General features: G+C 39.9%; 1 protein-coding gene across 5 annotated transcripts in view; it reads left to right on the top strand.

The window, feature by feature from the left end:
* The window catches only part of LOC133650617 (roundabout homolog 2-like), a 222,582-nt gene that overhangs the window by 165,661 nt on the left and 29,599 nt on the right, over nucleotides 1–27,322 (top strand). For all 5 annotated transcript variants that reach the window (XM_062048092.1, XM_062048091.1, XM_062048090.1 and 2 more), the window contains 7 exons: nucleotides 1,818–1,989; nucleotides 8,640–8,845; nucleotides 12,789–12,870; nucleotides 12,954–13,119; nucleotides 13,569–13,735; nucleotides 13,808–13,929; nucleotides 17,981–18,212. In XM_062048092.1, coding sequence (XP_061904076.1) covers nucleotides 1,818–1,989; nucleotides 8,640–8,845; nucleotides 12,789–12,870; nucleotides 12,954–13,119; nucleotides 13,569–13,735; nucleotides 13,808–13,929; nucleotides 17,981–18,212 — 1,147 coding nt within the window. The remainder of the gene's footprint in view (nucleotides 1–1,817; nucleotides 1,990–8,639; nucleotides 8,846–12,788; nucleotides 12,871–12,953; nucleotides 13,120–13,568; nucleotides 13,736–13,807; nucleotides 13,930–17,980; nucleotides 18,213–27,322) is intronic.

The raw sequence follows: 27,322 nt of genomic DNA, 5'->3' as shown, positions 1-27,322 counted from the left end.
TAGTGGACATTTAGTGTGCCAAATGTCAAATAGGATTTTTTTTTTTTTAATATTGTAACTGTCACATTTTGTACAACTAAATTCAAGTGGAAAATGGTCCATTATTTTTCCAAGGGACTACATTGCCAATATTTGCCATGGACTGTTTTCCGTGATTAAAAAAACGTGGACTGCATGTGGACCGTACGTCAACATTTTGACTTCGACTGTCTTGATTGCTTTCTTTTGATGGAATTACGCCTAATCCTAACTTTAGAAAAACCTGTTTAAAATCATAAATTTTTGTTGTATCATTGTCAATTTTGAAATGGGATTGGGTCAGTGCCTCTCAAATATATCTGTTATGCCCCCCTTAGCAAGAAGAAATTATGTTGCCCTCCGGCCCTATCCACTCTCCGCTGTAATAGTATTATTTGTCCATAAAATTGTTATAAGTTTGTACTTACAACTAAAAACGTTAACATGTTTTTAGTCTGTAACAAATAACATTTAAATTGCATCGATTTGCCTGAATTTAAAAAAAAAATGTCCTAACCAAAAAAAAATGTTTGACCAACTTGAACCATTTAATACTGAAAAAAAAAATTATATAAATAATTATGAATGTAAATTGCTCAGCAAAATTACCTCAGAAGCACAGTATATGAAACACTGCACTACAGGCTTGTTTGGTAGAGCAACTGTGCCAGCAACTTGAGGGTTCCAGGTTCGAGCCCTGCTTCCACCATCCGAGCTACTGCCTTTGTGTCTTTGTGCATTCGGTAAAACATTTTAGATACAGTGGCCCCATCCTGTTTTCTTGTCCATACCACCAAAGTAACAGTAGTTATTTTGAAGGCACATGTTTCTTAAACAAATGTATGGAAAACTACAGGTGAGAAAATTTTATGCAGTAACTCATGCAATTAAATACAAGAACAGATCGCATTAGTCATACACAATCACAGATTAATTTAGAACACCTTCTCCTTTACCAGCAGAGGGTTACCTGAAAGTTGGCATGAGTTGTTATAAGGTCAGTAATGAGCTCAATGCTTTTGCAAAGATGAGTGAGGAGACTCCAACCGGTGTGTTCGCCGACAAATTTCACTCCAAAATAAAACTTGAGATGAAACTGTTACCATGTTTTGAGCAAATAAATTATGTGCATTCAATTGAAAGATTGTTTAAATGTTCCTGTATCACATTCTGACAATAAAATTCCATGTATGTCTCTCTTTTTAAGGTAATTTATTTTATGCAAGCGAGTAATAACCTGTTAGTATTCTTGATTAATCCAAATTCACGAAGTGTGATTAATCTGATTTAGAAAAATAATTGTCTAATAACACTAAATCAAACCTAAAATAAGTATATATATGTATATATATATATATATATATATATATATATATATATATATATATATATATATATATATACTTATATATATATATATATATATATGTATATATATATATATATGTATATATATATATATATATATATATATATATATATATATATATATATATATATATATATATATATATATATATATATAAATTCACTGTACTTATCAGTTTCAGTCACACATAGTTAAATTTGGACATTTGGGGATAAACATGCACTTTGTTGGCTTCCAAAAGAAATCAAAGTCATGCATCTACTCCTAATGATTCAATGACAGCTTTACATTTACTTTGGGTATTACTTTTTAGACGTTTAGAAACGAGAATTGCTAACCGGTTAAGAAACTTTTCAAACAAAGTAGAACGACCTAAATGGAAGTATAAACCCATACCTACAGTTTTACTCTGTAACTTCACCCCCTGCAGGATCTGCTGTTTCCCAGCCAACCAACACAAGGCGACAGTCGAGTGTCTGTGTCCGTGAATGGAGAGTTGACCATTTCATCAGTGCAGCGCTCAGATGCAGGGTATTATATCTGCCAGGCCCTCACTGTAGCAGGCAGCATCATGGCCAAAGCCCAGCTGGAGGTGGCAGACGGTAAGAACAGAGACAAAAGCACGCACACACACCTCACACAACACATAAAATGTAATGAACCCAATAAACAGAACAAAACATTGGCGTTTTAAATTGCTTCAAACTATGAAATTGACTGATTTCATTGTTTTGCTTTTGTGAATGAATAAACAAACGTACAGTATGCCCACCACCCTGCAGACCAACTAAATTGTCTTTACTTGGTTTGTGTAACATTGCTATAATGTGTATCATATACTTGGTTGTAAAACTTGAACGGTCATTATCGTGCTTGTGCAAAGCCATAATGACAAGATGCAGTAATTATGTTTGTGTACTAAAAATGGGGCTTTAAAATATGTTGCCAGAAGTTTTAAGACGTAGTTAGGATATTGGCATTTTAGCTTCAGATATGAAAAACTGCTTATCGATTGTTAATGGAAGATATAATTATCAAATTGCCGTTCTGCAAAATACTCAGATACTATTACTTTTATTTGGTACTTGCAATGGCATGCAATGTTGACCATCATAATCCAAAAGATTAACTATACTATTTATGCATTTATTTTATTTAAATTTTGACAAACTGATCTTGTGAAAAAAAAAAAAACAGTAAATGCAGGTCTCTGTATGACCTTACAAATCATTGATTATTAAAGTCTTCCAACATTTGTATTGGCAAGACTACATTTTCATGTCGTAAAGGCCGAGCAGTCACCAATAATTATTATTTTTACAACCCTCTCGCCATGATAAATGAAAGTGGTCTGAAAACACATCAAATAAAACATCTCCTTGATGGAGGGGACACGTTAGCCTTAACCGACAACGCTTTAATGCCAGCATTAAGTGCTGAGCAGCTTTTTGTTAGGAACTGTTGATGCCCTTCTTTCCTTTTGTGTCCTTTGATGCACACAGAGAAAGATGGAGAAAGCATGGAGTGATTTTTCTAAAGGTAAACAGAACATAGGAGTGAGGTCAAAATACATTCCATAGAAGAAGATGTGTTCTACTTCTAGTGTAAATGAAGAGTTCAGATGTAAACAGCCATCCTGCTGATGTGGGTTGCAATTGAATCGTTTAAAAAAAAACTAAATGATAATCCCAATTTGAAAAATGCTGCGATGAGGTGGTGACTTGTCCAGGGTGTACCCCGCCTTCCGCCCGATTGTAGCTAAGATAGGCTCCAGCGCCCCCCGCGACCCCGAAGGGAATAAGCGGTAGAAAATGGATGGATGGATTTGAAAAATGCACATTTATTACACGAATTTAATTTTGATAGTTTTGTACAAATCTTGCAGTAAAAACAGATAACTTCAAACATTGTTTCTTTGTAAAAACAGACTAGTTCTATATGGTGCCAGCCTGGAGCTGAAAATTTGTGAAAACAGAAGAGTTTTGTCAGAGAGATTCTTATTCCATCACTGCCCACTAGGCACAAGACATTGATGCAACGTTGATTATACATACATGTACTTTTAAACAGACTTTGAAACAAGGTTGAAAAATTGTTGTATTTGTAAATTGAGATAACGTTGAGGTTTAATGTTGGATCCATGTTATTGGTGGGGAAATTACCAAGTTTCAATGGTCAAAATAAAGTCACACCATGACATTGAATAAACGTGGTCAAAAAACACGTTGTTTCAACGTTGTATTTGTGATGTAAAATATTGGTCTGAAAATTAACACAATTCAATATTCAAATCAACGTCAAAACCCAACATTGATTAAACGTCATCAAAAAGCATGTTGTTGCAACATTAGGTTTGAGTTGCTTTTAACGTCAGGACCTAATTCTGTCACGGCGAGGGACTAATGGAGTCCAAAACTAACAGAACATAACTAAACAAAACATCATGGTCCAGATCATGACAGAGCCCCCCTTAAGGACAGATTCCAGATGTCCAAGACCCCCCCCAAAAAAAAGTCATGGGAGAGCGAGAGGGGGACTTGGCGGTGGGTCCCCAGACCAAGTGTCCCCGCAACCAGCGAGGAAGAGTCAGGTGGCGGCGACGCGTCGAACGCCGCTGCACTTGGCCAGGCGGGCGACCAGGGAATGGCCACATCCATGGCCGACGAGGAGGTGGGTGCACTTGCCGTGGCGACGACCAGGGAATCAAATCAAATCAAATCAACTTTATTTATAAAGCACATTTAAAATTTACCACAGGGGTAGCCAAAGTGCTGTAAAATGGGCAGGTTAAAAGATAATACGAGAACCGAGCCAACACAACACAAACAGTGCACCCACCTCCTCCGTGGCTGACGAGGAGGTGGGTGCACTTGGCGTGGCGGACGACCAGGGAACGGCCACATCCGTGGCCGACGGGGGGTGGGTGTGTCGTCGTCGTGGCAGGCGTGGAAGCTGTGCCCATCGTTGTGGCAGGCGTGGAAGCTGCGCCCATCGTTGTGGCAGGCGTGGAAGCTGTGCGCGTCGTCGTGGTGGCAGGCGTGGAAGCTGCACGCATCGTCGTCGTGGCAGGCGTGGAAGCTGCGCGCGTCGTCGTCGTGGCAGGCATGGAAGCTGCGCGCGTCGTCGTCGTGGCAGGCGTGGAAGCTGCGCGCGTCGTCGGCGAGGCCTGGCGTGGTGTCGCAGGCGGCGATGCCTGGCGTGGTGCGGCAGGCGGCGATGCCTGGCGTGGTGCGGCAGGCGGCGAGGATTGGCGTGGTGCGGCAGGCGGCGAATCTTGGCATGGCACTTGGTGTGGCACTTGGCGTGGAACTTGACGTGGAACTTGGCGTGGAACTTGCCGTGGCACTTGGCGTGGAGCAGCGACTGGCATTTGGCGTAGAGCAGCGACTGGCATTTGGCGTAGAGCAGCGACTGGCACTTGGCGTGGAGCAGCGGCAGGCACTTGGCGTGGAGCTGCGATAGAAACTAGCCGTTGCGCTGCGACAGGACATAGCTGTGGAGCTGCGACAGGAACTAGCCGTGGGTCAGGTGCAGGTGCTAGCCTTGGATCAGGAAGTGTTGTTAGCCGTGACTTTGGCGGAGGTGGCCTCGCCAAAGGTTGTGGCTGGACATGCCGAAAAACTGGTGGTGGTGGCCGGGCCGGAGGTTTCTGCCTGGCTGGGCGCAGCTGAGCCACCCCACTAGCACAGCTCCGGGCCCTAGCCCCCCCCTCAAGGAGCGGATACCAGACGCGCTCCTTGCGGTCTGGAACCGTCTTTAGGGGTGAGTGGAGGGAGGACAGGTGGGGGGTAGACTCCTCCCCTTTAAATTGTCCAAAGTATATTTTTGCCTGAGAACTGAGATGCAGTATTTTACTTTGTGTATGTACTGAAAATAATGTCCAGTAAGTAGATGACTAAATGGGTGATTTAAAACAAAACAGCCCATCACATTAGCCTATCTTTAGAAGACAAGGATGCATTATTGAAGTATTAACTTTGCAGATTCAACACTTTATTTGCCCTATATAAATGACCTGCATCCCATTTGTAGTAGCATAATTTGCAGCACCCTACTTAACTTTAACGTTTATTGTTTAATGTGGCCAGCCGTGCTACCGTTGGTGGCTAATATAAATGTAACGCTTCAACTCATGTATAAACACAGATTGATCTCACTATTTATTGTGACCACACATGCTACTGTAACGTAACTGTGGATGGTTACCTGAAAGGCAGGTGTCTATAAGGTCAGTGATCAGGTCAAATCTTTAAAAATATGTTTGTGTATTACATTCCGACAATAAAAGTAGTATTTGCTATTTACAAAACGAGTGCTACAAATCATGCTGGGAAACTGGATGGCTACCTATGACGGACATGATGCATTGCTGGCTCCTAGTGTGCTTTTTGGCACCATTCTGTATACTGTACAAAAATATAAACGCAACACGTTTGTTTTTGTTCCCATATTTTATGAGTTGAACTCAAACTCATCTAAATCTTTTACTATGTATATAAAATACCAATTTCTCTCAAATAATGATCACAAATCTGTCCAAATCTGTGTTAGTGAGCATTTCTTCTTGGCCAAGAAGGTGTCACAGGTGTCGCAAGTTTTGAGGGAGCATCTGCAGGAATGTCGACCAGAACTGTTGCCTTTGAATTGAATGTTCATTTCACTACTATAAGCCGTCTCCAAAGGCGTTTCAGAGAAATTGGCAGTACATCCAACCAGCCTCACAACCGCAGACCACGTGTAACACCAGCCCGTGACCTCCACCTCCAGCAGTGCACCTCCATGATCATCGGGGACCAGCCGCCCGGACAGCTGCTGCAACAATTGGTTTGCATAACCAAAGAATTTCTGCACACTGTGAGAAACCATCTAAGGGTAGTTCATCTACATACATGCTCATCATCCTCATCGGGGTCTAGACCTGACTGCAGATCTTCGTCGTAACCGACTTGAGTGGGCAAGTGCTCACATTCGATGGCGTCTGGCACTTTGGATAGGTGTTCTCTTCATGGATGTATCCCGGTTTTCACTGTGCAGGGCAGATGGCAGACAGCGTGTGTGGAGTCGTGTCGGAGAGCGGTTTGCTGATGTCAACCTCGTAATTCAAGTGACCCATGGTGGGGGTGCAGTTATGGTATGAGCAGGCTTATGTTATGGACAACCAACACAAGTGCATTTTATTGATGGCATTTTGAATGCACATATACCGTTACGAGATCCTGAAGCCCATTGTTGTGCCATTCACCCGAGACCATAACTTCATGTTGCAGTATGACAATGCACGACCCCATTTTGCAAGGATCTGTACACGATTCCTGGTAGCTGAAAACACCCCTTACATGGCCAGCATATTCACCGGACATGTCACCCATTGAGTATGTTTTGGATGCTGTGGATCAGTGTAAACGACAGCGTGTTGCAGTTCCCGGCAATATCCAGCAACTTTGCACAGCCATTGAAGAGGAGTGGACCAATATTCCACAGAACACAATCAACAACCTGATCAACTCTATGCTAAGGAGATGTGTTGCACACCAGCTACTGACTGCTTTTCTGACCCTGCCAGACCGCTAATAAAGCAAAACTTCCCATTTCAGAGTGCATTTTATTGTGAGCATGCAGCCTAAGGCACACATGTGCAATAATCATGCTGTTTAATCAGCATCTTGATATGCCTCACCTGTTTCGTGGGATGGTTTATCTTGGCAAGGAAGAAATGCTCATTAGCACAGCTTTAGACAGATTTGTAAACAATATTTGAGGGAAATATGTATTTTGTGTGTATAGTAAACTTTTTAGATCTTTGAGTTCAACTCATGACTGTCAGACTGTTGAATAAAGACCTCCTGCCATTCCCAATCTGTTTTTAAACTCAGTATGAGCTCTTTTATGGCGACTGTTTCCGTGATCAAAGAGCAACTTCCTTTAAGCAAGCTGCAATGCCTTTGGCCATCTTCTGGGACACTCAACTGTGTCCAAATATAAGATTTTATATTACATATATTTTTTTTAATGACATCAAGGTGAACTGCACCTTTTTGGGAATATTTGTCATCCACAATCCCTATGTGAGACAAAAACTTTCCTTTTTTGGGAAAGCTAAATAGTAAAAAAAATATATACATATATTGCTAGCAATAGGCTGCTAACAATACAGATAAAGGAGATTGAACTAATTTGTCCATAAAGCCCTCTAAAACGCATCCAAAATCCAACAACATTTTATATTCATGCTGTAAGTATGTTTGTATTGTAGTAACAAGCAATATTTACAGTATTTTGGTCATTTTAATAGTTACCAAAACTTCTTTCCTGGGCACATTTATTTCACAAGCTGAGTTTCCATTGAAGTTTTTTGCAAAATAAAAGCGATATTTCTAACATTTCGACAAAGTACATTTTTACAAGTACATCTCATAAGGATTGTACATTCTAGGCAAAATTCCCAAAAAAGTGTAGTTCCCCTTTTTAAATGCCATAAAAAAGCAAGTGCTTACTGTACACTGTGTTTGTCCTGCAGTTTTGAATACATTTTCTAGCTGCTCTCCTTGCTATTTTACAATTAGCATTGGAAAAAAAGCAAAGAAAACCATGTTGTAAACACTTATGACAGACCTGATAACAGCTGAGAGCAGCAGTGAGAAAATTGGAAGCGGGGGAGTTGTTACAAGGCCAGGAGAGATGCAACACTCCAGAAATTACTGTTGCCGAGTGTAGAAGCTGTTTTCTGGATGATATAACGTACTTTAAAAAGCTTTTAAAGAGATGTATTGTTGTCCTCCTTAGCATGCTAATTTAGAGTTTAATTTGCTGTGGTGGAAGGAAGAAAATGTGCCCGGGGGCTAGGGAGGCTAGGGGGTGTTGAGCCAGAGTAAGAAACAAGACAACAGTCCTTGATGTGTTGAAAGGGAGTGTAAAGAAAGGACGGTAATTAGCGCCACAGGTTAAGCTTCATTAATCCTCACCTAGTAATTAAAACTCAAAGGTGTGATGCAGTGCCACGAGCGCACTACTCTTCTCTGGAAAGAGCACAAAAACAGTCACTTTCTCCCACAACACATTCTTCAGATTGAGCCTTGACATATTGGAACTGCAATTACTGCAATCACTAATTAACGCCTTCTGATAAGGTCATGGGTTTTTTTTCCTCACAAATAAGGCAACATTATAACCGTTGCCCAGACTTTGACATCACAATTATAGCTCAAGAGAGGCTTGAAGAAAACAACACATCTTCCTCCATGATTATCTTCAGAACTGAAGGACCGCCCACCGCCGATCATTCGTCAGGGCCCGTACAACCAAACACAAGCATTAGGAGGCGTGACGGTACTCAGGTGTCTGGCTTCAGGGGAGCCACAGCCCACCATTACCTGGCGAAAGAATGGAGTCAGTCTGCTTGGAAAAGACTTGCGCTTTTCCCTGCTGGAGCATGGAAGCCTTCAGATCCAGAGTGCCAAGGTGAGTCATGGCAAGTCACATACAAAACAACTCACACTACCTAATGATATACATGAGTTGCATCCAAAATTATACCATGACAAATCAAGTCATATGTTTATTGTGTTGACATTGGCAGTGGTGAAGAAATTCTCCTATAATGTACAAATGTTTGGAATATTGTGTGGTACTTTATTTTTTGTTAGTCCCATTTTTGGGTTTTTGAGAAAAATGTTCGATAAAAGTCTACCCCACTTTTCGTACACCGTCTTGTTACCGTACGACATAACCGAACACAACAAACCGTTGTATCATTTCATTGACTGGACTGCCTAAATACATAAATAAACCTACACGTTGGTGATTCAGTCATGCCACGTTTTTAAGACACAACATGAGTGCAACTCTGTTCCTAACGTGTCTTTATTACAAAACGTGACTGTGATAGACCGCTCTCAACTCCCCACTTGGAATTCATTCTACCCTAGTTCCATAGATCCTCTATGACATCATCACTGTTTGACTCTGTAATTGTTTGCTAACTAACACAGTTACACCATAAGTCTGTTTTTTTAGTGAGTACAATTGCAAAATAATCACAATGGGGCCAAAAAAAGTTGCAAATGCCGGACTTTGATAAAGAAAGTAAAAAAACACTATTGAAATTAAGAAATTAAATAATTAATTAAATTATTTATTAATGTATTCGCCCACAACAGTCTGCAAATATAAAATGTGTTTGGTGTTAATATTGTTGGATGTCTGGAATGTATTTATTATATTTGCATTATTTCTTATGGTAAAAATTGCGTCGGCTTTCCTACGACTCTGTCTTCAACAACTAAAACCAATGTACCACTGTATCACAAACAGCTATTAATATGATGCAATACAAGTCTACTACACCTGTGTAGCTAACATTATTAATTGTTCGTTTTTTTTCATTGTACATTAATTCACTATAATCCAAAGAAATAAAGTTAAAATAGGCCATAGATTCATTCAAGCGTGTAGTAGCCATGTAAGACAATCATTTGAGAAAATTAGAATAAAACTATTGATTCACGACGATATGGCAATTTTTATTATGATGATTGTGAATGTATCTAACATTTCCAAGGATACATTTTGAAAAATAAGTTTTTAGGCTATCTCCGTGGTTACTTGCTGCTTGTTTATGTCAGCTAAACATGTTGTAACCTGTAACCCGTTTTGAAGAGGTTTTATCTTAATTTATATACCAAATAATATATTGTTTGTTTGAATCGGGAATAGTGTTGGGTCGTCACGCCAAGAATTGAAATCGAATTGTGAGTTGTTGTAAGATCCACATCCCTGACAAAAAAAGGATTTGAATAATATCCTTCTAATTTTGACATACATGAAAACTGTAAATACAACTTGGCAAATCATGTTTAAATGTCTAACTCAACTGAAAAAATATTTAACGAAATACATGATATTGTTCATTTAACTTGATATTGTGGGTTGGCCCTGTGATGAGCTGGTGACTGATTTCCCTCTCTCCCCATAACCCAGTGAGGGACAAGCGGTAGAAAATGGATGGATGGAGGTATTGTTAATTAAGCATGCTAGCATAGATGATATCTGTTAAATGTAATTGGTGTATGTCTATGGATATTCTCATTCATGCAGGTCATTGTAATTTCAGGGCATTCAATTGATCACAACTGGACTGTTTGGTTTGTCTCAGAAGACATTTTGCCTCTCATCCGAGCAGGCTTCATCCGTTCATGCTCATAGACTAAGACTGAGGTATTGGCACTAGCCGCTAGACTAGAGCTGACCAATCTAAGTCTATGAGCATGAACTGATGAAGACTGCTCGCATGAGAGGCAAAACGTCTTCTAAAACCAACCAAACAGTCCAGTTGCGATCGATGTTGTTTTTTTGCCGTCATAGTACCCGCACATCACTCTTTCCAACAAAAAGGCCGTAATACATGGCAACACATTTCTGACGAGATGTGTAAATTCCGAGTTTCATCAATCTTGTCCCGTCACAATATATGCGCTGATGTTGCAAACACACAAAAACAATTTCAGCCTGATACAGTTCAAGATGTGAAATCAATAATAAATGATCACGTACTTTCAAAAGTTAATGGTTATCCCAAATTGTATCAAACCACCACTAGTAATTCTAGCGAATCACTGAAAATGAATGAAATAATTAAAACTATAGTGCTCAATATAATTCTGCTTTTTACTTGCAAATGCAAATGTTTGCTTATCCAAGTCTGTTGACAAAGATAAACATTGGAAAGTGCAGGAAGGATTTCATTGAAAGCACTGCTTATTTTCTGCAAAAATGTGCACATTAAACAGCTGATCATTTAATCAATATGTTGGTGCAAACTGATCCATAAGTGAATACTTAAGACTGAAAGGATCATCAAAAGCTGTTTAATGTGTGAAACCACATGCATGTCTGTTATTAATAATTGTGGCATTTAACTTTATGTTGTTGAAGGTTCGACATTTTTACATTGTTCAATCACATGCAAAGCAAAGAAAAGTAATTCTCTGAAATGATAGCTAGACATAACTCAAATGGATTAATGAAGTTGGGTTGCTTTTAAAAGATGAATAGTGCGTATGGATTTTTTATGTGAGTTATTAAATGCAGCTTTTTGGTCGGCATCTCGCTGGCAACAGTCGGATTCAAGGACATAAGGACTGTCTGACAAATCTAATATAACTGAGGAACTTCAATATGCAGTATATTGTCTGTGTGTCAAAGTGCTCTGCCTGTGTCACACATCTCCACTATCTCTTGAGAGAAAACTCAACTGCCAGTAGTCCCAGAAGCTTTGCCAATTTGAGCAAGACCATCATATCACTGCTTCAGTATTTCCTGTGTCAGCACTCCTGATGATAATGTTGATGGTTCTGGGAATGGAGGACGACTATTATTGGAGGAAATCAATTAAAGAAATTAATGTCAGCTTTTACTGGGCTGTTCTTTTTTTTTCATTGAGGGGCTTTAAGGTTTTCTCTCATCCACTCTCAGGCTTGTCTCGAGCCAAATGCAGGCCAGTGAAGGTTAATGCATTTTTACTGTACTACTAGCTGCAAACCTCCTTCAAAAGCCTAGACTGATGCAATAGCTTGTAGAAACCATTTGGGATCAGAGTTGCAAAGACTATTGAATTCACTCTCACACAGCAACAGAATGTGGCCCGCATGAAAGCTGTACAGTTTTGCGGTCTGAATGAGCAAAGCAAACCAACACAAGTTCACTGATGAATGGCAATTGCTTGAAATCTTTACCTCTGCCAAGAAGTTCTATGATGATGATTTCTCCTTATGTTTGCTTGTTGGCAGCATCCTGTTTAAATGTGTAGATAGAGCAAGATCGATTTTTTTCTTCTGACGACGTCATAAAAGTAGCAAGAAAATCGTAGTCGTAAACAATCAGATAACTTTGATGACTAATCCGATTATATATTGAATTACTAAAGTACTGTTAAACCAGGTTTAGGTTTAATTTTCATCTGATAAAGCTTTTTTCATGTAACATTTAAGAGGTCCCCACTTAATAGGGTCATATTATGACTTTTTTCTACATTTAAAACACTTCCTTGAGGTCTACATAACGTAATTGGTGGTTCTTTGGTCAACATTCTGCATAGATTATTTTTACAGACCGTCTTCAAGCTGCTTTCTGACCGTCTCTTAAGGATACGCTGTTTTGTGGGCGGTCTTATTTACCTGCCCTCACTTCCGACTGCGTCTTCTCCCGTCAGCCATGTTGTTGTTTTTAGCGCTTCCACATCGAGTCTACTAGCGTACTTATTTATTGCCATAAATTAGGTGTTCTAAAACTCTTATACAATATGTGTGTGATCAGGTCATGATTTGCAAAACTAACGGATGATTTCAATGAAAAAAACTGCATATGCTGCATAGTGTTTGACATGATTATATTGCCGTTTCCCCAGTTATCTGATTCTGGATTGTACACGTGTGTGGCTACGAGCTCCAGTGGAGAAACCTCGTGGAGCGCTTACTTGGATATCAAGGGTATGCAACAGTATCAGTAACTCTTTGCCTGATGCACATTTTTTGCTGGTAATAATGTTATATTTTTGTATTTGTTTTGCTAGACTCCAGTGACCCCATAGACTTCCTGTCTAACAATTTGACAGCCCTACCAGGACCCCCATTCAAGCCAGAGGTCACTGATGTCACTAAGAGCAGCATCTCGTTGTCATGGGAACCTGGGTCAGATTCCGGCTCCCCAGTGTCCTCCTATGTCATTGAAGCCTTTGGGTATGTCTGTGACCTATAGCCACGAGCCATTTTTAGTGACCCCAAACTTCCCTGCCAGTAGTCGAATTAGACGGAGGAGAGTGTTTTTTTACATGCAAACTAAAACAATATTCCATCTGGCTGACATGGTTTAGCCTTAATCAAAAGTGGAATTTGTGTCTGCCATTTAACAATAATTATATGGCATTTAAGGCTCACTTTTAACATGTGACAGCTATTTGTTTTGTTGTTTTGTTTTTTAACCCAAAATAAAGTTTCCTCTTTGTTGCACCGTTTACTCTGTGATGATGAAATAATTTAAAAAAGATTTGATTATTCTTTTATTTGACAGGATCTTTTTTGTTTTGTGTGTTTAGTTTTGCTAACAGGACTTGAATAGCACAGCTTTCATGTGTACTCATCAAACGATTCATCCCAGCTCATGCAAACTCTTCTTGCTTTTCCTACAGTCAGTCAGTAAGTAACAGCTGGCAGACAGTAGCAGACCATGTGAAGACAGCCGAGTTCACAGTCAGTGACTTACGACCCAATACTGTCTACCTGTTCATTATCAGGGCAGTCAATGTTCAAGGTCTCGGAGACCCGAGCCCAATGTCTGAGCCAGTGCGGACACAAGGTACCAGAACATTGTAATGGATTCTTAGTGATAGACATGACTCATTATATACATTCTTTTTTTGCCTTTTAGACATCAGTCCCACAGCACAGGGAGTGGACCATCATCATGTACAGAAGGAGCTAGGGGAAGTGGTGGTCAACATGCATAACCCCGTAGTTCTCAGTTCCACTTCAGTGCAGGTCACATGGACTGTAAGTACTTATCACTGGTTTACAATAGTTTATTTCATGAGGAATATATTGTGAGAAGCAAAATAAGCCATATCAATTGAACTGAACTTTTTAGCGATGAAGCATTTTATCTGTGTATAAAATGTTTAACATTTTTGACCAACAATGTGTGTAAAGGTAAGGCACTAAACTTAACAACCTGTGGCCTAATCTACTAAAAACCAAATACCACGTGTTAAACACTATGTGCCAACTGTAAAATTTAATTGCATTTACTGTTAATGGGCGTGTTGCAGGTGATCTACTAAGACTGTGTTTGCAATTGACAAAGAGTGCAAATATTGGTGCAGACCACCCTATTTAAATGAGGTTTTTGCGTACCTAAGGATCATATGTGCCAACCTGTGGTGTTTCCTTATGATGTGGATTATGCAGTACACACCACCTTTTCTGGCGATATACTGTAGAAGTACTATCTGAACAGAATAACCTATTTTAGCAAAGGTGCACTCTGGTAGGTGCCAGTGTTCTGATGGTGCATTTGGAATGATCCAGAAATGCATGCCCCAAATGCATATTGCAATATTTTTCTCATATACAGTGGCAGTGATGTCCAAAGTGCATCTCGGGGGCCATTTACAGCTCACAGCTAATTTATCATACAGCACGCGGCACATTCTAAAAATGATGTTACAAAAATAAACAAACGTGAAAAGCAAAATAAAAGAGCAAAACAGATGTTGGCTCGTGGGATTCCGTAGGTAGCAGACAGGTTCCGACAGGCCAAGCGATGTGCGGCTTTGGCGGTCACTTGGACATGGGAGGAGTTCAGGGAAGCCATGGAAAACGACTTCTGGACAGGTTTAAAACGATTCTGGACCGCCACCTCAGGAGGGGAAACTGTGCACTGTCAACACGGTGTATGGTGGGGATGGTGTGCTGCTGACCTTGACTAGGGGTGTTGTACATTGGTGGAAGGAATGCTTTGCAGACTTCCTCAATCCCACCTACACACCTTTCTGTGAGGAAACATTGCCTGGAGAATCATTGATGGACTCTCCTATTTCTGGGGCTGAGGTTGAGGTAGTTAAAAAACTCCTTTGTGGCAAACCTTGAATTCAGGAGGAGCAGTGTGGTTTTTGTCCTGGTCGTTGAACTGTGGACCGGCTCCGTGCTTTCGGCAGGATCCTCGAAGGTGCATGGGAGTTTGCCCAACCAGCTAGGATGTGCTTTGAGGACTTGGAGGAGGCATTTGACCATGTTCCTCGGTGAACCTGTGGGGAGTGCACAGAGGATATGGGGTATTGGACCACTAGATTGTGGCCTTCCGCTCCCTGTATGATTGTGTCAGAGCTTGGTCCGCTTTGCCGGCAGTAAGTCTAACCCGTTTCCAATGAGGATTCGCCTTTGGGGGTGGAGGGCTGCCGTTTGTCACTGGTTCTGTTCATATATTTTATGGACAGAATTTCTAGGCCCAGTCAGGGCATTGAGGGGATCTGGTTTGGTGGCTGCAGGATTAAGCCTTTACTTTTTGCAGATGATGTGGTTCTGCTGGCTTGATCTGGCCGGGATCTTCAGCTTTCACTGGATCGGTTCGCAGCCCTGTGTGAAGTGACTGGGATGAGAATCAGCACCCCCAAGACTGACTCCATGGTTCTCCCCCGGAAAAGGCAGGAGTGCCATCTCCGGGTTGGGGAGGAGATCCTACCCAGAGTGAGATAAGAGTGGATTGTGAGATCGACATGCGGATCGGTGCGGTGTCTGCAGTGATGCGGACCTGATATCGATCCATCGTGGTGAAGAAGGAGCTGAGCCGGAAGGCAAAGATCTCAATTTATCAGTCAATTTACATTCCCATCCTCACCTGTGGTCATGAGCTTTGAGTTGTAGCCGAAAAGACAAAATCACGGGTAGAAGCGGCCAACATTATTTTCCTCTGTCAGGTGGCGGGGCTCTCCCTTAGAGATAGGGTGAGACACTCTGTCATTTTGGAGGAGGTCAGAGTAAAGCCGTTGCTCCTCCACATCGAGGGGGGCCAGATGAGGTGGTTCAGGCATCTAGTTAGGATGCCCCCCGAACGACTACTTGGGGAGTTGTTTAGAACACGTCCGACCAGTAGGAAGCCTTAGGGAAAGAATGGGGGGACGACTCAGTCCACGTGATGTCTTTCAGCTAGCCTGAAAATGCCTCAGGATCCCTCAGGAGGAGCTGCTGGACAAAGTGGCTTGGGAGAGGGAAGTATGGGCTTCTCTGCTTGGGCTGCTGCCCCCGCGACTTAATCTCAGATATGCGTAAGAAAATGGATGGATGGATGGATGGATGGATCAGTGTGTAGCCTTCTGTGAAAAAAGTTTGGAGACCTCTGTCGTATATGAAAAAAAAACATACGCCAAAAAAAACCTCGCCAGTAGCCACCAAAACTAATCATTGAATATGTTTTAATCAACCCCTAAAGTCATTTATGAGCTATAAAATTATGAAATGTTTTTGCTAAATAGACAATATGTGTTATTATTTTTTTATTTATGACAGTCCAAATGACAACATACAGGACGGAGGATTCTCTGCTCATCATCTGGCTTTGAAACGCGATCGCCTCTTTTCTCTCAACCATTTGTGCCCAGTATGGTGGGCGTTCTAATAATCAGCATACACATGAAGACAGATGCGCTAAAAGGATTGTGCTTGCTATTTTGCTCATTTAAGACACGCAATCCTCTGCGCACAAGCTCAGTAAATCAGCTTTGTGTGCGCTATGACGTTTACACGTGTTTTAATACATGCAAAACTTTATTATATCAGGCCCCTAATGTTAACATTAGCCTTTAAACCCAAACTAATACTGCAGGTGTGACTTGGCCTGCTAATATTATGGTGGATTAAAACAGGTGGCCAAGTGTCCATTTTTACTGGCGGAAATGCCATTCGGCTGTGTGTGCAGGTTTGCTCCTTAAACTTAATTGATGTAGTTTTATATATACTGTATACTATTTTAGAGTAGTGTTTTGGGAGCTCCGAAGACTGGATGCACTGGCAGACTCATAGTCAAAAAGGTGGAGTCATATGGGTGTTTATCTTCACTTTTACCATTTTCACCATAAATGGCAGGTTATTATGATAGTCAATACAACCCATCCCTACTGGCCAGGAGTTGCTTGTGGGCCTTGAATTTGACACCTGTGGTCTAAATGCTTTAAATTGCCATTACAGTAATAACAGGAAACTGACAATATTGCTTTTTAACCATTTCGATTTCTTCAGTATTTGCTGTGTAATTCTAATACAATAACAACAAGTGGGCAAAACAATCTTGCAAGTGCAACAATTCTGAATCTAAGAGGTTGTGCACAGACAACATATCTTCGGGTGGACATCCAGCCCCTGTTTTCCACGCAAGAAAGTTTATTTCCTCCAGAACCTCCCCTGTTTTCAGGTCAACTCTGTAGTGCTGTGCATTTTGGTTTACACTATCATCTGTGCAACCTTTCCCTGTTTGCAAGTTGCCTGCTAGATTTCCCATGCAACAACACTGTCCTTATGTGTTAGGGCCAACTCATGCTTACTAAAGATAACAGAAGCTTTCTTACACTTACACTTTCAACCATTTAGATGTATTTATTGTTGTGTGATTCCAATACAATGCCAAAAAGTTGTGAGAGAAAAAATCTTGCAACTGCAAACATTTTAATCGTTTCGCGCGAGCATCAATGAACTTCCTGGGGGCTAAGCCCCGCATGTTTTTCAAACCTAGTGACGCCCCTGATTTGTATATGACCAAATTGCCACATATCGATGTTTTCATTTATTTTACTTAGCAACAATGTTATGCAATGACTAATTGGTGATAGACTGATTTTGTACTCTGTCTCTACTGAAATATGTTGCGATGTTCAGACGCTATGCATCAAATCAGTTTTGCGCTTACAAACTCCCGAAAACAATTCTGATTAAATGTAGTTTAATGAAACATGAAGCACGTACTAATCAAAGGCTCTAGAGCTTCACAGTTGTGTATGACATCTCACATATTCTATTCTCACACATTACTATACAGTATGCCTTCTCTTCCCAGGTGGATAATCCATCCCGGTTTATTCAGGGCTACCGTGTTCTATATCGCCAGACATCAGGACTGCCCTCCCCAGGACCATGGCAGATCCAGGACCTAAAAGTTTCCTCACAGAGGGACATGACTCTTCTAGGTCTGAAGAAAGGAATTGTCTATGAGATTAAAGTGCGACCATACTTTAATGAGTTCCAGGGTGCAGACAGTGAATCCATGACAGCACGCACTTTGGAAGAAGGTAAATAATTATCATAATGTCTCTCTGTTGCAATGTTGCATTGTTCAAGTTTATCGTGCATTAAAAAATCACCTTTGTTAATGGTTCTAAATCAGGGGTCTCTAACTCAATTTATCAGGTGGTTGAGTGATGAGACTGGACCACCCTTCAGAATCATGTTCTAACCATGTGACTAAATTTGTTAACTTCTTCTACCAGCAGATATAGAGGCTAGGGCTAGGCCATATGGACCAAAACTCATATCCCGATATAATTTGGCTGAATATCGAAATATACAATATATTTAGACAAAGTCAGACCCAAACATATGTGTCAAGTTGTTTAATTGAAACTAATACTTAACAATGGTCATTTTCTGGAAATGTCAAAGTGTCATGCTAAGATAGATGCACATAAACACATTTAAAAGCCTTGAAAATAATTTAAGATCTGTAAAGTACAATCTTCAATCTTCTTTAAAGCAAAGCTTGAACTATGCTCAAATTCTCAGAAAATGACAAAAACAACAAATATGTTATAATATAAATTCCCTGGTTTAAGAGGTCATTTCAAACATCAGCAGCATATTTTAAATAATTTACATTTTTAAATCAACATTTTTAAAAGACCCTTGCTCCCTCAAAAATTAAAGCCAGTAACATCATGCTGTCAACTGCAGGATGATGTGTGGCAGGAGAAAATAATGCAGCTAAACACCCTTTTAAATTGTGTAGTCCCTTTCAGACTACGCATTTGTTGTGGCAGTGCTTCTTAAACAAAGTAGTTGTGACTAGGAGGCTCATATAACGAGTTAATTATTTCTGGCAACTATCAACTATATATAAAAATATCTGGGTTTTTTTTTAATCGTTTTCATGTGCACCCATCTTTCTTGCGTTATTGACTTGATAGAATTATATAAATTGCAAAACACCACGCTGCTGTCTTTAACGCGTGTTGCCCCGAGTGATGCCGAGTTTTGCCGAGGCTTGAGTAAAATGGGACCAGATTGCTGGAAATAATGCTGAGGATTAGTGGAAAAATAAGGCGCCGGGAACAGACTAAATACAAGATTTCCCGGCAAAAACGGGGAGGAGGAGGGACACAGCACCCAGCGCAGACAGAATAAGGGGAGAGACTTCCGCATCAAGAAATTTAGGATTACATACATCGGTATTAAGCCACTCTGTGCCAGCAATCGGAGTGTTGCTGGTTACTGGGGTTCAATTCCCACCTTCTACCTTCCTAGTCACGTCCGTTGTGTCCTTGGGCAAGACACTTCAGCCTTTGCCTCTGATGGCTGCTGGTTAGCGCCTTACATGGCAGCTCCCGCCATCAGTGTGTGAATGTGTGTGTGAATGGGTAAATGTGGAAATACTGTCAAAGCGCTTTGAGTACCTTGAAGGTAGAAAAGCGCTATACAAGTATAACCCATTTATCATTTATTATCATTTATTAAGGTATCGTGTCAAATATGTATCTCTTTCTAAAATATACTGGTATAATTTGTAATAACGGTGTAATGCCCAGCCCTACAAGTGGCCCTGAGCTATGGTAGGCTTTAAGTCATTCTAAGTGTAAATGTAAATGTAATGTAAAAATGGTATATATATGTATATGTATATGTATGTATATATATATATATATATATATATATATATATATATATATATATATATATATAATGTTGTGTTCCCCAAGAGATGGTCAGAGACAATTCACTTGCTTAAAGGGAATTGCTCTTTACAGTATTTTTCCCAATGTGTGTTTGTTGTGTCATTTTTGTGTCTACACCGTTTGTGTAGTTAATGTTCTTTCTAGTGGTTCAAGATTACCATTATATATTTAACAATTAGCCCCCCAAGTATTAATACACATTTATGTTTCATGTAATCAAACAAAAAATGGATTAGCAAACTAAAAAAATTTAGAAATTTTAAACAAAAAAATTCAAACACAAAACGTTTATTTTTGCAAATCTTTTTTTCCTTTGGGTAGTGATTTTTTTGTTTTTTTTTGGTTACGATATGTTAGAACCCTTTTTATTGGTTGGTATCGACCCAGTTCCAACCTTAGCCTGGTATTTTTAGTAAAACGATTTGCAACCCAATTTACAATTTGTAACCCAAATAATATTTGTCACCCAAAAAATGTTTCGAACCAAAATAGGTATTAACAACTAAAACAAAACCATGTAACCCAAAAACTATTTGCAACCAAAAAAAAGTACATTTGTAAACAAAAAAAAGGTTTTTAACCAGAAAAATTATTTGCGACCAAAAATGTATTTTTTAAATCAATTTTCGGGGGTTTTAAATATTTGTATTTGTTTTCAAATACTTTTTTGTTTGATTGCATAAAAATACACACATTTCTTTCCATGCAGGGTGTGTGGGCCACAATTACACTAAACTATGAAGTTCACTGGAGGACCACAAAATATGGGCTTTTGGGCCATACTTTGAGTTTGAGAGCCCTTTTCTAAATGAAAATGGTAATTAATAGCCTTTAAAAAACACACACCCATGCAGGCAAACAGATGTAGTGCCATGTGCCAGACACATTAAAACAAGTCAACAAAGTAAGGACTCATCACAAACCTAAACTTCTGTTTGTTAGCAGAAAGGGCTGGGGGCTAATACTGCACCCTTTGACATCTTTTTGGACCCCTGCTGCCATGTGTCCATCACAAACCAATAGCAGACCTACTTGACATGACCCTCACTTTTCACTCTCTCACACACACACACACACACACGCACACACACACACGCACACACACACACACACACACACACACACACACACACACACACACACACACACACACACACACACACACACACACACACACACACACACACACACACACACACACACACACACACACACACATGCTCCCAATACTTTATTGGTTTTCACAATCCCGGCCCGAGGTCATCACACAGGCTTCAGCAGCCTTTTAGCAATATCATACTCCTCTTCATCAGCAGAAAGATTCATCCGAGGTTATTAAGATTAACATTGACTTGATGCTAGAAAATGATAGCTGACAATCCTTAGTCAAACATCCAATCATAACGTTTCCCCCATGTCAAAAGATCAGTGTCCATGATATCTGAGCAAACTGCAAAGAGGCTATTCGGAGGAAAAAGCCCTGGCAGAGGCGCTCAATAACCTTGTAATATCAGATTGTTTTGACAAAATAGTATTTCCGGCATAAGGCATACCATTAAATGTTGGATGAAATGAGTAAAATAAAAAAAATCCTGTGCTGAAGAATCTCGACTCATGCTGTTACTGTACTTGATGGGGGTGGTATGTCTCTATATGTGATTGTAACCTGGCCAGGTGCTGCATCAGCTGAACGGAGTAAGATATCAGCTCACACTGAGAGCAAGTCGAGATAAGGCCGTAACGTGTCAGAAATAGCCAACTTCCAGCATTTCTTTTTCATGGCGACACATGAGAGGGTCAATCTGGGATTTCGAACAGGCGAGTCCGCAAAAAAGAGAAAACTCACCGCACCTAGAGCCCAATTAAATGGCCACAAGGGATTACTGAAGGATTTTTCCAACTGAGGTAGCAATTTTACTTCCACTCGATCCCGAAAAAGGTATTGGGGAACAGAAAAAAAAGGCCATTCATCTGGAGCCAGAAACGGGCTGCACTGCATAAATTAGAAAAATAAAAAAACAAAAGAAAAACAATACTTATTATATACCACAGACAGATATTTAAAAGGGCAATGCATCTGGAGAGCGTCTCTTAGAGCCCAGAGAGATGATGTCTGTCACTATACACCACTATGGATGCACATGTATAGTGTGCTTCTAAATTTGAAAATATAGCAGTTAGAATTAGAATACATTGCTGTTTTGTGGCCATGAGGCTGGCAGCCAAGAAGAGAGACAATGCAATGCTTCCCATAGCATCACAAATACAACATACGGAGGAGGTGAGAGCGTCTGCTAACTGTCTCAAGTAGCTTACACATCAGACTCATTAGTGGAGCAGGTTATGTTTACCAGCTTGCACCCTGCAAAGCAGCAAATTAAGAAGCTTAAGCACATTTTGTTTAGAGTCACCATTCTGAGCATGATTTGACTGGAATCTACTGTAGGAGGCATCATTTGCATTTAAGGAGCAGTCTGGTATAAGCCACATTATTAAAAGGACCCACAGCATCCAGATGACCGAAATTTCACAAAAAAAATTTTTAATGTATGTTTTGCTACTGAAAATTAATGTGGTGGTCATTTATCATAATATCAATTGGTTTTTCAGTAATCGTTGTATAACTAGCTGTACTTGGAACGCGTCTTTTCCATCGCTAAATTCGATATGCCACCCCCTCATGGTGTGACGTCATCTACAGAAGTGGAGCCCATTTCCCTGCATAGACAGTGTGGATAAGGCATGTACAACTAATATTTTGATCACTTAATTGTATGTTTTGCAATTGATTAACTGATATGGTTAACATTATGAACAAAGAATAAATAGCCGTATCCGGACTTCTCTGTTCTTGCATCTCTTCTTCTAGACACCATAGCCTGTTTCCTCATGCTCTTTTAGCATTTCCTCAAGCATTTTGAGGAAAACATGAGTAGAGGAAGACGCAAAATACAGTAGAATACTACCGGCTTTTCTCTCGTTTTTGATCGTCGTTCTTTCTCTGTTTTTCTGCAAGTTCTGACTTAGGCTCGATCCGAATTGTCTCTCTTCCTCTTTCCCCCTTCTTCTTAATCCTTCCCTTTAGATTAAGCATCTAGTGCCATGGCAAAGTGTTAAAAACACGTCCTTAGGCATTCGAACGTTGCTTTTTGTACGTTGCTTTTGCTACGTTATCGAACCTCGCCGTTTTCCGGCAGTGACTTAAAGCAGATGCGAATAAATGTTTGTTTACTTTCAAGATGCCATCGCACGGGATATTCGGCTTTGTTTGGTCTCTTTTTTTCTTTAGCCTGTCTGCATCAACAAAAACCTTTTTGTTGTTGTTTCTAAAGCGGATCATTCATGCGTGTCTTCTTCGAAAAAAATGCCTCTGATAGTTACACCGTTACACATTGGTCACCTGCAGTCAGTCAAACTTGAATAATATATTACAAACCAGCGTTCTAACAACTCTGTTCACTCCCAAAATGTAATGTGCAAATGTGCAATCACAAAAATAGTAATACTCAAAATAGTGCAGAGCAATAGCAACATCAATAACTCAACATTGCTCGAACGTTAGTGTCACACAACACACAAAATAAACATTTAAAGCTCACTTTCTGAAGTTATTAGTCATCCACAAATCCCTCGAATTCTTCTTCTTCGGTGTGCTTCACTTGTTTTTTGACACCATATGTGCATGCAGTCATATATCAACAGGGACGGAGCTGCGTGAAAAAAGTCACCCCGGTCTCTTCGCTCATCTTTTCTTCATCCATCCATCCCTTCGAGTTAGCTTTTATGATGACGCCGGCTGGAAAGTTCTCTTTTGGCAAGGTCTTCCTTTTGAATATCACCATGGGTGGAAGTTTCTGGCCGTTAGCATGGCAAGCTAACGGATATTCACCGTACGTGGTCCCATTGTATCCACAGTGCGGTTCACAGGAATATCAAAAGTCAGTGGAACCTTGTACGCGTGTCTCTTGGTAGGAGACATTTTGTGGTCTTTACAGAAACACACAAATGAAATGAAATGTAATATCCGCGCGCTTCTTCTTCTACGGGGGCGGGTGCTCACCTTGGCGGTTGCTTACCGTAGAAGAAGAAGCGCTTCCTCTTCTACGGGGAAAAAAGATGGCAGCTGTTTACCGTAGCTGCGAGACCTAAACTTTATGAAAATAAATATTAATATTAATCCATATATAAGGCACACCGGGTTATTAGCCGCACTGTCAGCTTTTGAGAAAAATTGTGTTTTTTAGGTGCGGCTTATGGTGCGGAAAATACGGTATGTTGTTAATATGCTGTTTGTGACTTATGTATGTTATGTTGCAGCTATTTAAAATAGTTTTGTCAATTTGTTCTGGCCTGAAATAAATTGGCCCTTTGAAACATATATTTGTCTTTGTGTGTTGTATGTAGACCACATTGCTTAGCAAAGTTCAGTGGTGCAAATGTATGTCAAGTTGATCAACAGATTGTATTATTCTCCAGTGCAATAACAGTACTGAAATGAAGGCTAAAAGAGCATTGATGGGAGCTTTAAAAAAAAAAAAAGTAACTAAATAGTTACTTTTCACATTAACTCATTACTTTTTGGTGTAAGTAACTGAGTTAGTAACTGAGTTACTTTTGAAATAAAGTAACTGTAACTACATTTGTAGTTACTGGTTTTCAGTAACTAACCCAACACTGGTCACCTGTGTGTTTCCAGACACAAAGCGATGGCAAAGGGTGAATGTAACGTACAGACGTTTCACAAAACATGTATCAAGTTACATTACTGATGAGGCAGAAAACAAGGAATGCAGTGTTCAGAAGCAATAACCTACAGTAGCATCAACCGCCTTTCTGGCTTGTTGTAACGAGCGGTGAAAACATACAATAAACAAAGAATTGGAAAGGTGGCTTATGTGGCTGTGCTGTTTATTCTTTCTACATTGATATGACAAATAATATAGTTAAAGCTATTGTTAGCAAAATCCTGGAACTTGATCGTTTTAACAAGCAATAAATAAAAGATACAACAAGTACAAAATAGCCAATATCTATGTGGAGCAGCAACGGATGAACATCTGAACAAAACCATTAACGTCATTATTATGAAAATCAATAATCAAGCATATTATTTACATTTGTAGGCGTTTCTTTTTTTTCTGCCATCGTTTTTAACAGGCATAATGTAATGTTGGAAATGTTTCCTCTGCCTCGATATCCTAGGGAGGTCCCCGAGCTCAGTTAATTTCGAGGGCTCTGCAGCCCTCAAACTTGGCCCTTCTCCCTTACCTGATGGAAAATTCGGACATCACTCGATTGACGTGAACGCGCAAAACAAAGGGAGAAGGGCTAACAAGGGAGAGGTATTTGGATTGAGCCCTAGTCTTCTCCCTTCAAGTGTGCTCCTGATTTTTGTGTTAGCATTTGTCTCTAACGCTGACTAAAACCCTTCTTTCTCAAAATCAGAGTCATTAAAATGATTGTGCAAATTACACTCCTCTTGCTCGGTCATTCCCCATTTTGTGCGAGTCAGTTTGACCAAAGAGGTCGATACTTTCCACAAATTGCCATCATTTGGAAATATATGCAGGTGGATCCCTTATTTAGTTGTATTGCTACAACCTGCAACAATGCATCTGGCACACATATTTCCTAATTCCTTCATATTCTGCGCAGAAATATCATGATTTGGGATAAAAATGCTACTAAAACACATGCTACGTAATTTTATTTATTTTTATTTAGCCTTTATTTAACAAGGTAAAATCCCATTGAGATCAAAAATCTCTTTTCCAAGGGAGACCTGGCCAAGAGGGCAGCAGCAAGGTTACATTAAAAACAATAAACAACACATAAAACATAAAATTTACAACATTAAGACTTGCTCACATAACACATGTGCATACAGACAAGGTAGACTGCAATCATTTCACAGAAGCTATAAACTCATTCAATATAACAAGGGTTTGAAGTTGCAGATTCGATTGTAGGTTGTTCCAAGCCTTCGGTGTTGAAAACCTAAATGCTTTCTTGCCCAGTTCAGTTCTTACTTTGGGGACGACAAATTGCAGAACATTCATTGAATTGTAATAAGGAATTGCCTCCAGTCTTCTGTAGATGACGTCAACAGGCTGATGCAGGCCCACCCACAATTTTGGAGCTTAAAGTGGGCGTTCAAAAATGTGCTAAAACTCGTCAGAAAACAAGCATAAAATCACAACTTTGTCTACTTTGGGCGGAATTTTACCTGTAAACATAATTTTTAGGTCCAGATCTATCAAATATGAACCAATGTTGTCTGCATTAGAGGGGCCCTTAAAGAATGTTTTGTGGGGGTTTATTGCCATTTGATTGACTACTGTAGCCTTAGTCAGCTGGGATAGGCTCCAGCTCACTGGATAAGCAGTAGAAAATGATTTCATCATTTTTGCTGTGACTAATTTGTGTAATTCATTTTGTGTTTAGTGACTTATGTTGTATGTATTTGATAGTTCCTATCTTCTGTTAATGTGTACAATTGACTGACAGCAGCACATTCGACTTAGACAGGGGAAATACAGTAGATGCCTTATTTTCTGGAGAACTATGCAAGGAATTTCTTACCAAGTTCAGTTGTTTTCACGAGGAAGACCATCTTTAAAGATACTAATAAAACTGTATGCCTTCACCTCCTCCATAAGATATGTCGCAAGTTTGTGTCAAACCCATCTGGGGTTGTCAAATCACTGTTAACATTTTGCTTCGCAGCCAGGTGGCGGACAAGACAATCACACCTGCTTTGCATATCTCTGCAACATTGTGCATAACATTGCCTGGCCTACGGATACCACTTTTATTTTGTACCGTATCTACCTAATTGGGCCAGGTAATAATTTAGTCCACGCGGTGTAAAACACTGTATTGGCTTATGGAAACCGTGAGCCCCAAGCAGTTTTGTAGTCCATTCACTAGCAAAGATAATATATTTAGTTGCATAGATTACAGTGTGGGAGCCCTTCTGCCTGCAGTCTCATTAAAGATCCAGTCTCTCAATGTAGGTCATTTGGCCACTTAGCCACATTTAAGAGGTGACAAATTAAGAAAATAAGTTGAATAAATCCATATCTGAAGACACTCAAGGCCAATGACCATTTCCATTCTGTTAAATACAAGTGATCAAATTGGTGCTGTTTATTGATAATGAATCGAGGAGATTAGTTTGGGATTGGCACTTTTCATATTTGAACTGATCCAATACCTATTCCTGGTACTTTAGAATCAATACCGGCACGCAACGGTACCATTTTTTGGTACTTGTGTGTGGGCTCATAAATGTTATTTGTTTAAAGTAAAAATATATATTTTCTAATGTAATATTCAAAAATGAGCTGATAGCTGTGCTGTCCAGTTGCTATAGCTTGTTTTCTTATTATGTTTCTGAGTCTCATTTGAAAGTATTATATAGTAGAGTTAGCTTGCAGCTGCAATACCAAGAT

The sequence above is a fragment of the Entelurus aequoreus genome, linkage group LG05, assembly GCF_033978785.1.
Source record: "Entelurus aequoreus isolate RoL-2023_Sb linkage group LG05, RoL_Eaeq_v1.1, whole genome shotgun sequence".
Classification (NCBI taxonomy): Eukaryota; Metazoa; Chordata; class Actinopteri; order Syngnathiformes; family Syngnathidae; genus Entelurus; species Entelurus aequoreus.
Note: the sequence above shows the minus strand (reverse complement) of the source record. Positions and strands in the feature narration are given on the sequence as shown.